The following is a 14112-nucleotide window of genomic DNA, read 5'->3' as shown; positions in this document are numbered from 1 at the left end:
TCACATCTCCTCTATAAAAAGAGGAAAACTTTGAACCATCATGTGGAAATGGACAGAAAAAAAATTAAAAGTTTGTAGAGATAATAAATGCTGAAATTTTGGTGTTACTTAAAGAGCATCAACCTCCACCTCTTTGTTCCATAGACAAACTTTTGCAACAACGTGGTTCTGTTCCTGCAGTGACCATATGACCCAGAAAAAAATCCTGCAGATCTGATGTGGGATGTTGCAAGAACAAGATCCATAGTTGTAATACCTCAACCATCTCATCCTCTAAGCCATAAATATAAAAGCTGATGTTTTTACTGCTATAAATGTCATGCGTCACCTATCGTGTAGCAAGCTTTTCAATGTAATGCTCCTTCAACAACTTGCACATCAATTTCACTGCTTGTATATTCAAGACGCTTTTCAATTGGCCTTGCAAGGCTGAGTGTGCGTCCTTACAGCCCTTTCGATGAGAGAAAAATCTGAGGTTGTCACTGAGGATTGAACCCAGGACCTCAGCATAACTAGCCAAAAAAGCTAACTACTAGCTGCTGTGATATTAGTTTTTATCTTTACGTCATTAGAAGACTTGAAAGGCTGTGTATCATGCCAAAAAAGTGCATAATGACTATTGATGGAGAGATACCACAACAAGTGAACAAACTGAAAAAATAGTAAAATCAGTCAGCATGGATTTGAACAAGAGCTGGCATTACGTCCATGTCTAAACTAGCAGATGGTGAATTAACATACTCAAGTGTGGAAGATAGTGATATCATTGGAAAGGTGGTCTTATGGTTATTGCCAATTAAATATCATAAGCAAACAAGGTGAGATTTACTGTATGCCCTATTTCTGTTCTTCTTATTAATAGTCAATTCACTCAGAGGTGCATACAGATATATAGCGATATATAGTGATATATAGTGTGTAACAGCACTCCACTTGCAGGAATACTGATTAAATGCTTTTAGTGCCTCCTCTCCCTCTTCTCAGGCATAAGCACTATAATGCTGCCATCACAGCCAGATAACCACTTCATTTTGCCAGGTTATGTACATAAATATACAGTGAGGAAAATGAAAAATAAAATTGTTTAGTCAAAATTATCAACTTCTTTTATGCACTAATCTCTACTCACTTTCCATTCTCTATTATGTTTCATTTTAACTCAGTCACAGTATCCATCTCACACAGAGCTATTTGCTGTAGATGTTAATGTCATGAGAAAGTAAAATTTTGATAGTTCCTCTCTTTTTGTGTTGTGTTTCTTCAATTTATTTTTCAGTTACCTGGATTGGTGTAATCTTTTATTATATTTGCTGAATGATTACATTACCATTACTATCACCATTGCCTCATCTTCTCCTGTTAGTTTACTCTGTCTATCATTAATATTTTATGATGATACTGACACCATTGCTATGTGAAAACATTACTGCTTGGGATTAATAACCTTGGCATAAGAAACATACTTTCTAGAAAATTTGCCTATCGCAGTGGTTGGTGATGTAGTAGGAAGTGGTATACCTCATGTGGCTCTGTCATTAAACTCGAACAATAATTCATTTTCAGCAGAAATTAAATTCTACATCTACAGCTACATCCATACTCCGCAAGCCACCTGACGGTGTGTGGCGGAGGGGTACCTTGAGTACCTCTATCGGTTCTCCCTTCTATTCCAGTCTCGTATTGTTCGTGGAAAGAAGGATTGTCGGTATGCCTCTGTGTGGGCTCTAATCTCTCTGATTTTATCCTCATGGTCTTTTCGCGAGATATACGTAGGCGGGAGCAATATACTGCTTGACTCTTCGGTGAAGGTATGTTCTCGAAACTTTGACAAAAGCCCGTACCGAGCTACTGAGCGTCTCTCCTGCAGAGTCTTCCACTGGAGTTTATCTATCATCTCCGTAACGCTTTCGCGATTACTAAATGATCCTGTAACGAAGCGCGCTGCTCTCCGTTGGATCTTCTCTATATCTTCTATCAACCCTATCTGGTACGGATCCCACACTGCTGAGCAGTATTCAAGCAGTGGGCGAACAAGCGTACTGTAACCTACTTCCTTTGTTTTCGGATTGCATTTCCTTAGGATTCTTCCAATGAATCTCAGTCTGACATCTGCTTTACCGACGATCAACATTATATGATCATTCCATTTTAAATCACTCCTAATGCGTACTCCCAGATAATTTATGGTATTAACTGCTTCCAGTTGCTGACCTGCTATTTTGTAGCTAAATGATAAAGGATCTATCTTTCTGTGTATTCGCAGCACATTACACTTGTCTACATTGAGATTCAATTGCCATTCCCTGCACCATGCGTCAATTCGCTGCAGATCCTCCTGCATTTCAGTACAATTTTCCATTGTTACAACCTCTCGATACACCACAGCATCATCTGCAAAAAGCCTCAGTGAACTTCCGATGTCATCCACAAGGTCATTTATGTATATTGTGAATAGCAACGGTCCTATGACACTCCCCTGCGGCACACCTGAAATCACTCTTACTTCGGAAGACTTCTCTCCATTGAGAATGACATGCTGCGTCCTGTTATCTAGGAACTCCTCAATCCAATCACACAATTGGTCTGATAGTCCATATGCTCTTACTTTGTTCATTAAACGACTGTGGGGAACTGTATCCAACGCCTTGCGGAAGTCAAGAAACACGGCATCTACCTGTGAACCTGTGTCTATGGCCCTCTGAGTCTCGTGGACGAATAGCGCGAGCTGGGTTTCACATGACCATCTTTTTCGAAACCCATGCTGATTCCTACAGAGTAGATTTCTAGTCTCCAGAAAAGTCACTGTACTCGAACACAATACGTGTTCCAAAATTTTACAACTGATCGACGTTAGAGATATAGGTCTATAGTTCTGCACATCTGCTCGACGTCCCTTCTTGAAAACGGGGATGACCTGTGCCCTTTTCCAATCCTTTGGAACGCTACGCTCTTCTAGAGACCTACGGTACACCGCTGCAAGAAGGGGGGCAAGTTCCTTCGCGTACTCTGTGTAAAATTGAACTGGTATCTCATCAGGTCCAGAGGCCTTTCCTCTTTTGAGCGATTTTAATTGTTTCTCTATCCCTCTGTCGTCTATTTCGATATCTACCATTTTGTTATCTGTGCGACAATCTAGAGAAGGAACTACAGTGCAATCTTCCTCTGTGAAACAACTTTGGAAAAAGACATTTAGTATTTCGGCCTTTAGTCTGTCATCCTCTGTTTCAGTACCATTTTGGTCACAGAGTGTCTGGACATTTTGTTTTGATTCACCTACCGCTTTGACATAAGACCAAAATTTCTTAGGATTTTCTGCCAAGTCAGTACATAGAACTTTACTTTCGAATTCATTGAACCCCTCTCGCATAGCCCTCCTCACACTACATTTCCAATTCGTACTAACATAAAGATATTCTACAGGCCAGTGGCTTTCAAGAACTAATGGTATCTGACATTCACTATAGTTTTAGTTCTCATGTTTTATGTTTGGAAATGAAATTCGTTAAGCATCTAATTCTCCATATATAGCATGCAGTAATCTCCCTTTACTGTAACATGTACTCATAACATCTCATGAACCTGCCATTCATCTATATTTTAATTTTTTGGGCAAGGATATGGGCTGGTTCACAAGAGAACATAGTTAGTTGCTAAATTGATGTGACCATGTTGCTGCCTAATATGAAAATATCTCTTCATTTTATGTATATTAAAATTCTTTAAATTTAAGTGAAAAGTTGTTGCTTTTAGTTTATTGACTTTTTGCACTTAACACACTTTCTACCAAGGCATAGACCCAATCATACTCTTATTGACAGTCAAATGCATTCCACTTTCACACTGCAGTTTGCTATTGCTTTACCAAATAAATCTTTCAGGTTGCATCTGGCCATGGTAGCCTTTTTGTAACAGATCAGAGAGAAATATGTTCTGCCAATGAAAGTTGCTGGACAACAATAATGATATGGTTTTATCCACTGATGTTATGTACACACATCAAAAAATGTTTTGCATCGGCCCGGTTCCCAGAATTCCTGAAGATAGATGTTGACTGTGGATATTGTATCACATACACAGCCTCTTTGACTGTTCAGAGATGTCACAAAATCCACCCAAAGATGTAAACAACCATGCATGAGCAGCGCCTGTTAGACGGAGGGGTTTGATAGCCAATTACTTCCATTCACTCCACCAGGAAGGACGTATACGGCTCGTGATGTCTGTAGTTCAACCATGCCTAGACGTTCAGTACCATAGTTTGATTTCATCCTGCATTGTTACTTTGTAGCAGGAAGGGCTCTCAACAAGGGAAGTGTCCAGGTGTCTTGGAGTGAACCAAAGCAATGTTGTTCGGACATGGAGGAGATGCAGAGACATAGGAACTGTCGATGACATGCCTCGCTCAGGCCGCCCAAGGGTGACTATTGCAGTGGATGACAGCTACCTACGGATTATGGCTCGGAGGAACCCTGACAGCAATGCCACCATTTTGAATAACACTTTTCGTGCAGCCACAGGACGTCTTTTTACTACTCAAACTGTGTGCAATAGGCTGCATGATGCACAACTTCACTCCTGACATCCATGGCAAGGTCCATCTTTGCAACCACGACACCATCAGCACGGTTCAGATGGGACCAACAACATGCTGAATGGAGAGCTCAGGATTGGCATCACGTTCTCTTCAACAATGAGTGTAGCATATGCCTTCAACCAGACAATCATCGGAGATGTGTTTGGAGGCAACCCAGTCAGGCTGAATGCCTTAGACACTTTGTCCAGCAAGTGCAGCAAGGTGGAGGTTCCCTACTATTTTGGGGTGGCATTATGTGGGTCCGAAGTATGTCGCTGGTGGTCATGGAAGGCGCCATAAGGGCTGTACGATACGTGAATGCCATCCTGTGATCGATAGTGCAACCATATTGACAGCATATTGGCAAGGCATTCGTCTTCATGGACGACAATTCACATCCTCATTGTGCACATCTTGTGAATGACTTCCTTCAGGATAACGACATCGCTTGAATAGAGTGGCCAGCATGTTCTCCAGACATGAACACTATCGAATATTCCTGGGATACATTGAAAAGGGTTGTTTATGGGTGATGTGACCCACTAACCACTCTGAGGGATCTACGCCGAATCACTGTTGAGGAGTGGGACAACTGGACCAACAGTGCCTTGATGAACTTGTGGATAGCATGCCACAGCGAATTCAGGCATGCATCAATGCAAGAGGACGTGCTACTGGGTATTAGAGGTACCAGTGTGTACAGCAATCTGGATCACCACCTCTGAAGTGTATGGTGGTACAACGTGCAATGTGTGGTTTTCATGAGCAATAAAAAGAGCGGAGACGATGTTTATGATGATCTCTATTCCAGTTTTCTGTACAGGTTCCAAAACTCTCGGAACTGTGGTGACGCAAAATTTTTTTGTGTGTAATTAAGTGCAACTTCTGCATGTAAATTGTATCATTGCTCATTATTAATCTACCAGTTGACATAATATTTCCCAACTCATAATTCATTGCTTTAGCAACTATTCAGATTGGTGATGTGTCTCATGTGCAAGCAAGTGTTCTGTGCAAAACCTGAATGATGAATCTCCTGCACTCACATACTAGTGCATGACTGGTAGCACTTGAGCATTGTTGAGTATAATAGTGATACAAGGCCTCTCTTGGGAAAGGTGAGCTTAGCTCCAAAAGTTCCACAAAACTGGCAAGGGATTTAATAAATCATACTACTGTCGATAGTTGTATCCCTCACAATCTATCAATAATTTGCTGTATTTTGCTTATGTTATTCTATCTTTCCAAACCATTTTTCATACATTGTTCTTTCTCTTTAGTGTTATCACGGACCCTTTCCAAACTTTTAAATTCTTTCCATATGCAGTCCATCCCTCCCCCCCCCCCCCTTCCCACCATCCCCCTACCTCCTCCCCCTTTCCCCTGGCACTTCATATGTTTTTCTTTTTTGTTTTCCATACATTTCATATATTTTATGTTTTTAATTTCAGACTACTACTGTTGCATGATTTTTACATCAGCTACTATTATATGTTCAATAATTAATCATGACTTTGTAATAGTTGTTTACTTACTGGCTTTCCCTTTAACTGTTGTCTGCCCCAATAGCTGAGCGATCAGCATGACGGATTGCCTTGCCTATGGGCCCGGGTTCGATTCCCTGCTGTGTCGGAGATTTTCTCCACTCAGGGACTGGGTGTTGTGTTGTCTTCATTATCATTTCATCCCCATCCGGCACGCAAGTCACCCACTGTGGTGTCGAATGTAATAAGACCTGCACCAAGGTGGCCGGACCTGCACCGCAAGGGGCCTCCCGGCCAATTATGCCAAATGCTCATTTCCATTTCCTCACTGTTGCATCAGTTAGCCACGACAATTTTAGGAGCTGTGGCTAATGTGGGGGGCTTCTGTTTTGTTCACTCCTTTTATAAGACAAATAATCCATTCATTTATCTGAAGTATACTATTTTTTATATGTTTATAACTGTTTAACAGTCAAAGCTTTTATCCCAACATTTTTGTTTATAATTTATCTGTTGTGTCAGCAGATATTTGTTAACATTTTAAAATCAGGTGTTTATAACACCCATCTTATTTCAAACAAAAACCATATCATTGATTGAATCTCTTCTGATAAATTCATAATTTTGTTTTTCCAAAAATGATTAATTATAATTTTATTGTTAAAATATCTTTACAGGTGAGCAGTTTAGTGAAGAATTTGCTAAACTTAATCCAATGAAGAAGGTTCCTGTGATCAAGGATGGAGAGTTCACATTGACTGAAAGGTAACAAACAGCAGGTTCTTAGTATTAGTCCCATACACTGTGCTGCTAGTATAAGTTCATATTGATTTTGAATTAATTTTTGCTTCAGTGTAGGTATTTTACGATACTTGTGCCGAGAGAAAAATGTTCCTGACCATTGGTACCCAGCAGACAGTAAAAAGCAAGCAAGAGTTGATGAATACCTTGAGTGGCAACATACAAATACAAGGAGTAACTGTGCACTTTATTTTTTGAATAAGGTTAGTTCAAGAAATGATTATGTGTGCTTTAGTAATGTTGTACTTCACTTGTTTACAGCCTCGTGTATCTTGATAGCCTCCCTTTTTCTGCTGAAGGAAATAGACTTTATTTCATTCATTAAAAAAAAAAAAAATAGATTAGCTATATCTGTGCAAATTCTAGAATACAAATAGTGTGTATAAAGAAAACCAAAGACTGCAAAGTGATCCCTAGGGTACCAACCTCCCTTATTGCAATGTAGATTTTTATTTGCAGAATTAAAATTAAAACAACCAGGTATAAGAAAACACCAAATGATATACACACAAAACTAGAAAATGCAGTATAGTAAGGAACAAAATACTGGATTTTCAAAGACAATAGCCCACAAGGGTACACTTCCAACTACAATTTGTCTCAGTTCAAATACTTCTATGTAGAACTACAAAAACAGTATTGGTGGTCTGCAAGGGAGCCTAAAAGAATACCAAAGGCCCCAATGGTGGAACAAGTATATGATATGATAAGGTATCACAAAAGAAATGCCCATTTAATTTTTTGCTGGAAAGAAACTCAAGTGAAGATTGTGAAAAATAGAAACATTCCATGAAGATCTCAAGGAAAACGATTGAGGAGCTGCTTTTTTCCCCCTTAAAAACTCGATAAATACAATAGATACAGTTTTTCATAAAATGAGTTTTTGTGTTTTCATGTAGATATAAATGTTTGAGCATTTTAATTTTTACACAAGCACTAGATCTCACTGACATTAAGAGAGCATTGTAATGAAATAAATTAAAATCTAATCTTTATAACATTATATCAAGGTGTGATTCTTCCAGTTTGTTTCAAAAGTCGATAAATGCTTGTTATTATTACTAGCATCTGTTAAGTTGACTTCTTTAATTCTATTTATTTTTTTTCCACCACAAATATTTTTATCTGCTGTAATGTTTATTATATGCCTCCACTGTCATTAAAACACACATTTTTGCATATATTATTATATATAGCATTTTTAATTGATAGTTTTTGACTCCATTTAGAGCATAAACAATACTAATAGAGATGCAGTGGCATAATAAAATAACAACAGTGATAACTATTTTATCATAATTGTTTAGCTTATCAATACTACATGAAGTATGAAATGAATAAGACAAAAAGTACATTACAATCACATTGTTATTCTCAAGTTTTCCGTCTTATATTTATATGTTATCAAGTTACCTTCCATTAGAAATGTGAGTGCACTCAATGACTGTGATAAGACTTTCAAATGATAGAGCACGGCAATCAGTCATCCTTTTCTTTTAGTTTTTATTAGGTAAATCTAGATTTCAGCTCATGCCTAGCCATTATAAATGCACTATTTCATGGTATCAATGCATGTCCTAGTACATCAGTCCCCTGTTGTTTGGACTTCTGTCACAGTTCGTTCAAGAGTCCCTGGCTCTGAGTAGTCTTGAACGAACTGTGCAGAAGCCCAAACAACAGGGGACTGACGTAGTACAAAATGCATTGATACCATGAAATAGTGCATTGATAATGGCTAGGCACTAGCCAAAATCTATTTTTGCCTAATAAAACCCGAAAGAAGAGGACTATGTTATACGTCTAGGATGTCTTTGTAAAACTCCTTTGCATCCTCTGAATTTCAAAATACTTTAGCAAGGCAGAAACATCTTTCTTCTTTTCTTTGCTTATGATATTTTGTTTTGGTAAAAGGGTGGATGTCAATACAATTGGATGGCATGGTTTCTTCCATCTCGGGTGTCAACTTGTACTGGATTTCCAGAGTATGTATCACTTACTGACACATTAACAATTTTCTTTGCTTTGGTGTATGGTATGTCATGTTGGCTGTTCATTTTGAACAGCAGCTTAGATTTTAGTACTTCCTGTGCACTATTTTTTAGATTTTTGACAGTCCAGTCTGTGTTTAAAACTTCGAGAGTACCATGCTCAACTAAAGTATCATAATATTCTTTAGGAGACAAGGTGCTTTCTTTCTTTCTTTTTTTTTTGTATAAGACATCCCAATTCCACCAAACATTCAAACTGGAGGCACATAGCTATGCCCACAAACAGAAAAGAAGTGACAAATATTATTGAATTTTGCACTGTTTTCCAAGAACGCTGTAAGCATTGCCATCATACAACTGCTTTAATTTTGGCTGCTGCAAGAATCTGAGAATAGATGTAAGTATTGATGCCATCATCTGGTTGTTTTTTTATATAAAGTCAGAAAGAAAGTCCAGCAAAACAGAAGCAACATTAGTGCATTCTCTTGAAGATTCTGACTCCAACCAGGTTTAGAAAATGATGCTTTCTCTTTTTTTGCTCCTTAGTATGGATCATGATGCACAGATTGTATAATTATACTTGTCTAGCATAGAAAACCTCACTGACCAGTAGTTTTGGAATAGGCTGGTTTTGTTGCATGTCAAATCAAATCTTAGTTACAGTAGGATTATCTTCTTTCATTATATCATACAACCACTTCGCACAAATTTTATGTAATCTGTGTCCAGTTCATGGTTCATTCTTCTTTTGCAGACACATTTCAGGTTTTATTTCCATTAAACCAGCCTTACAAGTGGAGCAGGTGTCAGTATGAGTTGTCCTGAATGGTAGATTGACACGTTTATAAAATATGTGCTTGTATTTTGATAAGGAACTTTGTTTCAGTCCAAAATTTTTTTCTTTCTTGACAGAATCACTTGAATATTTTATTGACTGTGAGATCTGAAGGCAAATAACCTCTTGTAGACCTCCCCCTTTCATGGTGGCTCTCTCTGCGTTTATATCTTTTTATATCATTCTTGTTGGCAATAGTTATTCCAATATGACCCTTTCCTGTTCTGCTGCCTCCTCTGCTTTCTTATGGCGACCTTCCCCCTTCAGGGAACCTGCATGTTAGATAGGATAACCTGGCCTTTGACATGCCAGATACTCCTTGGAAAGTGGCAGCACAAACAGGCACTAATTCACTATCCTTTTTGTAACGGTATACTGCACTGTCTCTGTTTTCTTCATTGTTGCATTCTGAGTGTTCACTACTCTATGTTGAGCACCCCAAAAACCAGACATCATCATCCACTACTCTACGCTGTGCTGAAGAAATATTAAGAAATTTTAACATGTTTATGTCGATCCATTTTATTTAATGGTGTCATGTGATGATGAAAGTGGGTAATATCTCCATAGCAGATTTCAGCAGTTTTGCAGTCTTTCACCCCTGTAGTTTTTGAAGGCAAAGCCTCAAGTCCTTGATGCATTAAATAGGTTACTTTTTACAATTTTTGCTTCGCATTTCAGTTCAATGTAACCTTTTCTTGAATCAGGATTTTCTCCCACTGGAACATTCTTTGACCTGTATACCATTTTCAGAATCACAAGTATCATAATCAATTCTGTTTTTGCTTTCAATACTTCTTTGTAGACGTACATGTGAGTGTCTAGTGAATACTTGTCTAAAAGTAAGCTGCAGGTTTTCCGATGACAATGAAGTCTCATTGCAGCAATATTCCCACCAGTAAATATTGTTACAACAATGAATAACATCACTTAAAGCAAAAAGTGTACTCTGTTATTGTTGACTGCCTGCTGCGGAAATTTGTCGATTTTTGCTACAACTGTAAGAATGCCTGTATCATGTTTTGCTAAAACCTTGTGATTTGGAGTGTTCATATAATCAGCAGTAGTCAACTTTTGATAAAACCTGGTTCAGGGGTTGATGTAAGTGGTCAGCATTATGCAATTATGACACGTAATTCAATTTTGAAATTTTGTGTGTGTATCGAGTTTTGAAAAAACACTCCTCGGCTGCAGTACAGAAAGGAAAAGCAGAACGAGGTTTGTACAAATGTCTAGAAGAAGCAAATGATAATAAAATATATAAAATACATAATTTAGTAAAAAGAATAGCAAAGATTTTAGAACAACTAAATCAAGTGAGAAGGATGTGCTGATAATATTGGATAAATATATATATTGGCTATAGTGTGAATATCAGAAACAGTTGCTCAACAAAGATTTCCCAGTTATGTAGGTTAATGAACAACTTAATATCCAATGACCTTTAAATGATGCTACTAGACAGGAGAGAAACAAAACTAAATCAAATAAAACAAAACTGTAAAGCAGCTGTTCCAGACTAAATATCTGGTGTACTGTTGAACCTCTTCATGATTGCTTGTATCAGATGGCTTACAGAACTTTTCAATAACATTTCGTAATTTGGAGTAGTTCCCGGTGCTTGAAGAAGGAGTATGTTGATCTTTTTATAAAAAGAAAGGCGATATGTGTGATTATGAAAACTGTTAGAGAAGTGAAACTTACTTTACATCGAGCCAATTCAAGAATTGCACCCGGCAGGCACGGCCGTGCTACACGGGTGCAGGCAGTGGTGTTCAGCGCCGCATACACGACCCTGTGTCACTAGTGTTGGCATAGGTGTGAGATAGATAGCTGCGGAATGAGTGAGGCCACACATCAAGCACTGCGCTGGGCTGTCCCACAGTCAGATCCAACATAAACAAAATAACAGAGGAAGCGCAGCTCTGTAAAAGTGGTCAACGAGCGGTAAAACAAACAAACCATTTACTGTTTAGGTAACAATTAGTGTTCATGTGGCCAAATTACTACGCAGAACTATAGAAAACAATATTCAAAACTAGAATCGTAAAACAAATTAGCAGTTTTCTGACCCACAGGTTGATTCTATTAGTATTGCACATGCACACTTATCATACATACAGTAGGTGTCTTCTGAAAGATATATCAGTTTCTTAAATGAATTAGTGTCATAAATATTCTATTTTAGAAATAATTTTACATAAGGGAAATAGAGTCTCATTCTTCCTGTTAGTAGTTACAAGTAAATATGTTTTGTTCTTCATGCTACACCTCTTTGTATCCCTTTTCAGAATTTAGGCATTGGATCCTTAGTTTGCTGTTTTGTATGCAATAATTTTAATTGATCAAGTTTGAAAACTTATTTAAAAAAATAGAATTAAGGTTATAAAGACCTTTGATCCTTCTAGTCAACATTTTTAAAGAAGACCCTTAATATTTTGCATGTTTTTCTTTTTGGAGGAAGTGATTTTGTCTAGGTTTGGTACAATATTCCGGGAGACTGCTAACCTCAAAGAATTATTAAATTTTTTTTACTAACTATTGAATGGTTCTTAGTTTTAGCAAGCTTTAAAAGGAAAAAAAAAGTGCTCACAAATATACCGTGGAACCAAACATTGAGAGAACTTTGGCCACATGCTTGTGCAAAAGAGGTTACTACTCTCATGGAAAACAGCTGTAAAAGTCATCCAAATTTTTACACATATGAAAGCGGTCCTTCAGATCAATATCGCACTGCATGTGAATCAGCTACAGTTGAAACACTTGTGAGACGTTCTCTGCCCAAAGGGAAAATGGGCGAACAAATGTATCTAAGGCTGGTTGAAGCTCACTTATTTCCAAAAATCTGTTTTCAAACTCTTCTTGTAATTTGCAAATAATTTGAACATGATCTGAAAAATCCACATCTTCATTAATGCTGTCTAATGCAGTGAAGTGTCCACAATTCTCCTCGCACAACTGTTTCTTCCACAAAATAAGTTATTTATTTATTTTTTTTTTTTTTAAATGCTTGAATCGTCTGCACTAAATCAACAACAGAGTGATTTTTGCCTTGGAGTGAAATGTCAAAGTAAGTAAATGACTAGTTAAAAAAAAAAAAAAAAAACACTTAGGATCAGAAAGTAATTCTTCTGGACATCCTTTCGTTTCCAAAAAAAGATATTGATTTTGTCCCTCAAGGAGAAAAACCGATGTAGCACCTTCCCTCCGCTCAGGCATCTTATTTCAGCTTGGTAGAGGATGTCTGGATATTCTGTTTCAATATCAGCTGAAATTCTTTAAGCTGGCGATGTGTGAGTCCATGCGAGTGAAGACAATTAACCGTTCGAACCACTGTGTCCATAACATTCTTTATGTTGACAATCTTTGCACAGGATGTCTCCTGGAATATCAGACAATGGACTGCCACACATAAGGAACAGCTGACTGCAGTCATTTTTGACCTGATGTAACCCAGGAATCCAGTGCGTATCCCTCATAGTGCAGGGGCTCCATCTTTCGTTCGTAGGTCAGGTGTTCCTATTTTAAACCCATTGACTCGAGCACATTTTCCACAGCTAAAAAATTATCCAAACCGATGATTGTGTATTTTAATGGTGTATATTCAAGAAATTCTTTGGTGACACAGATTGTTGTCGACACCCCAAATGAATTTGACGAGCTGAGATATGTCCACAATGTCCATGGACTCGTCAAAAGCTATAGAAAATGAAACGAAGTTTGCCGTCCTCTCTATTAATTGCTGCTCCATATCTGAGGCCATATCTTTGACTAGGCGAGCAACAGTTTAAGGCAAAAGAGCTATTTTTTCACATTTTTCCATGAGCTCTGCTGGACAAATACAAGCCACTGAGTGTACTAGGTAATCCTTGATGAGATTCCCAGCCACAAAGGATTTCCCTGCTTTTGCAATTCTCAGCGAGCATTTGTAACTTGTGCGCAAACTTTGCCCACCTGTTTTCTGCTACTACATGGCAAAAAAGGAAGAAAAGAACCCTTACAATTAATTTTGTACAATCCTGTTTTTAAAATACTTTTATCATTTTAACAGTTAATTGTTTCATCCATTGAAACCCAGATAAAAGCTTTGACTGGCATTCCTCTTGTGACAAATTTTTGAACTGATCTTTGCGACAGGTATTAAAGTGTCATTCAGTCGAGTACTCTTTTAAATACATGAAGTTCCGATGACATACTAAGCATTTGGCATCGTTTTTGACAGCAGTACAAAAGAAATTAATTTCCCACTCGGGTTTAAATAGTGTGGATGTGCCACCACTCCTCCTCTTTTTTGTCTGCTGCTGTTGACCATCCATCTCGATCCACTGTAACCTCCATCTATTGACTAACGGCTTTGTGTCATATCAATGCTTTTGACCACTGCTGGCACAGTGGTCTGTCTTCCTTGCAAAGTGCTTGTACAGCGGCATG

At 38.0% G+C, this 14112-nt stretch overlaps 1 protein-coding gene across 2 annotated transcripts in view; it reads left to right on the top strand.

Moving 5' to 3' along the window:
• The window catches only part of LOC124613889 (glutathione S-transferase theta-1-like), a 116632-nt gene that overhangs the window by 82476 nt on the left and 20044 nt on the right, over positions 1-14112 (top strand). For both annotated transcript variants that reach the window (XM_047142654.1, XM_047142640.1), the window contains exons 4-5: positions 6735-6822; positions 6911-7061. In XM_047142654.1, coding sequence (XP_046998610.1) covers positions 6735-6822; positions 6911-7061 — 239 coding nt within the window. The remainder of the gene's footprint in view (positions 1-6734; positions 6823-6910; positions 7062-14112) is intronic.

Source organism: Schistocerca americana, chromosome 1 (genome assembly GCF_021461395.2).
Source record: "Schistocerca americana isolate TAMUIC-IGC-003095 chromosome 1, iqSchAmer2.1, whole genome shotgun sequence".
Taxonomy (NCBI): domain Eukaryota; kingdom Metazoa; phylum Arthropoda; class Insecta; order Orthoptera; family Acrididae; genus Schistocerca; species Schistocerca americana.
The sequence above is the reverse complement of the archived record's forward strand: the minus strand, read 5'-3'. Positions and strand labels throughout refer to the sequence as shown.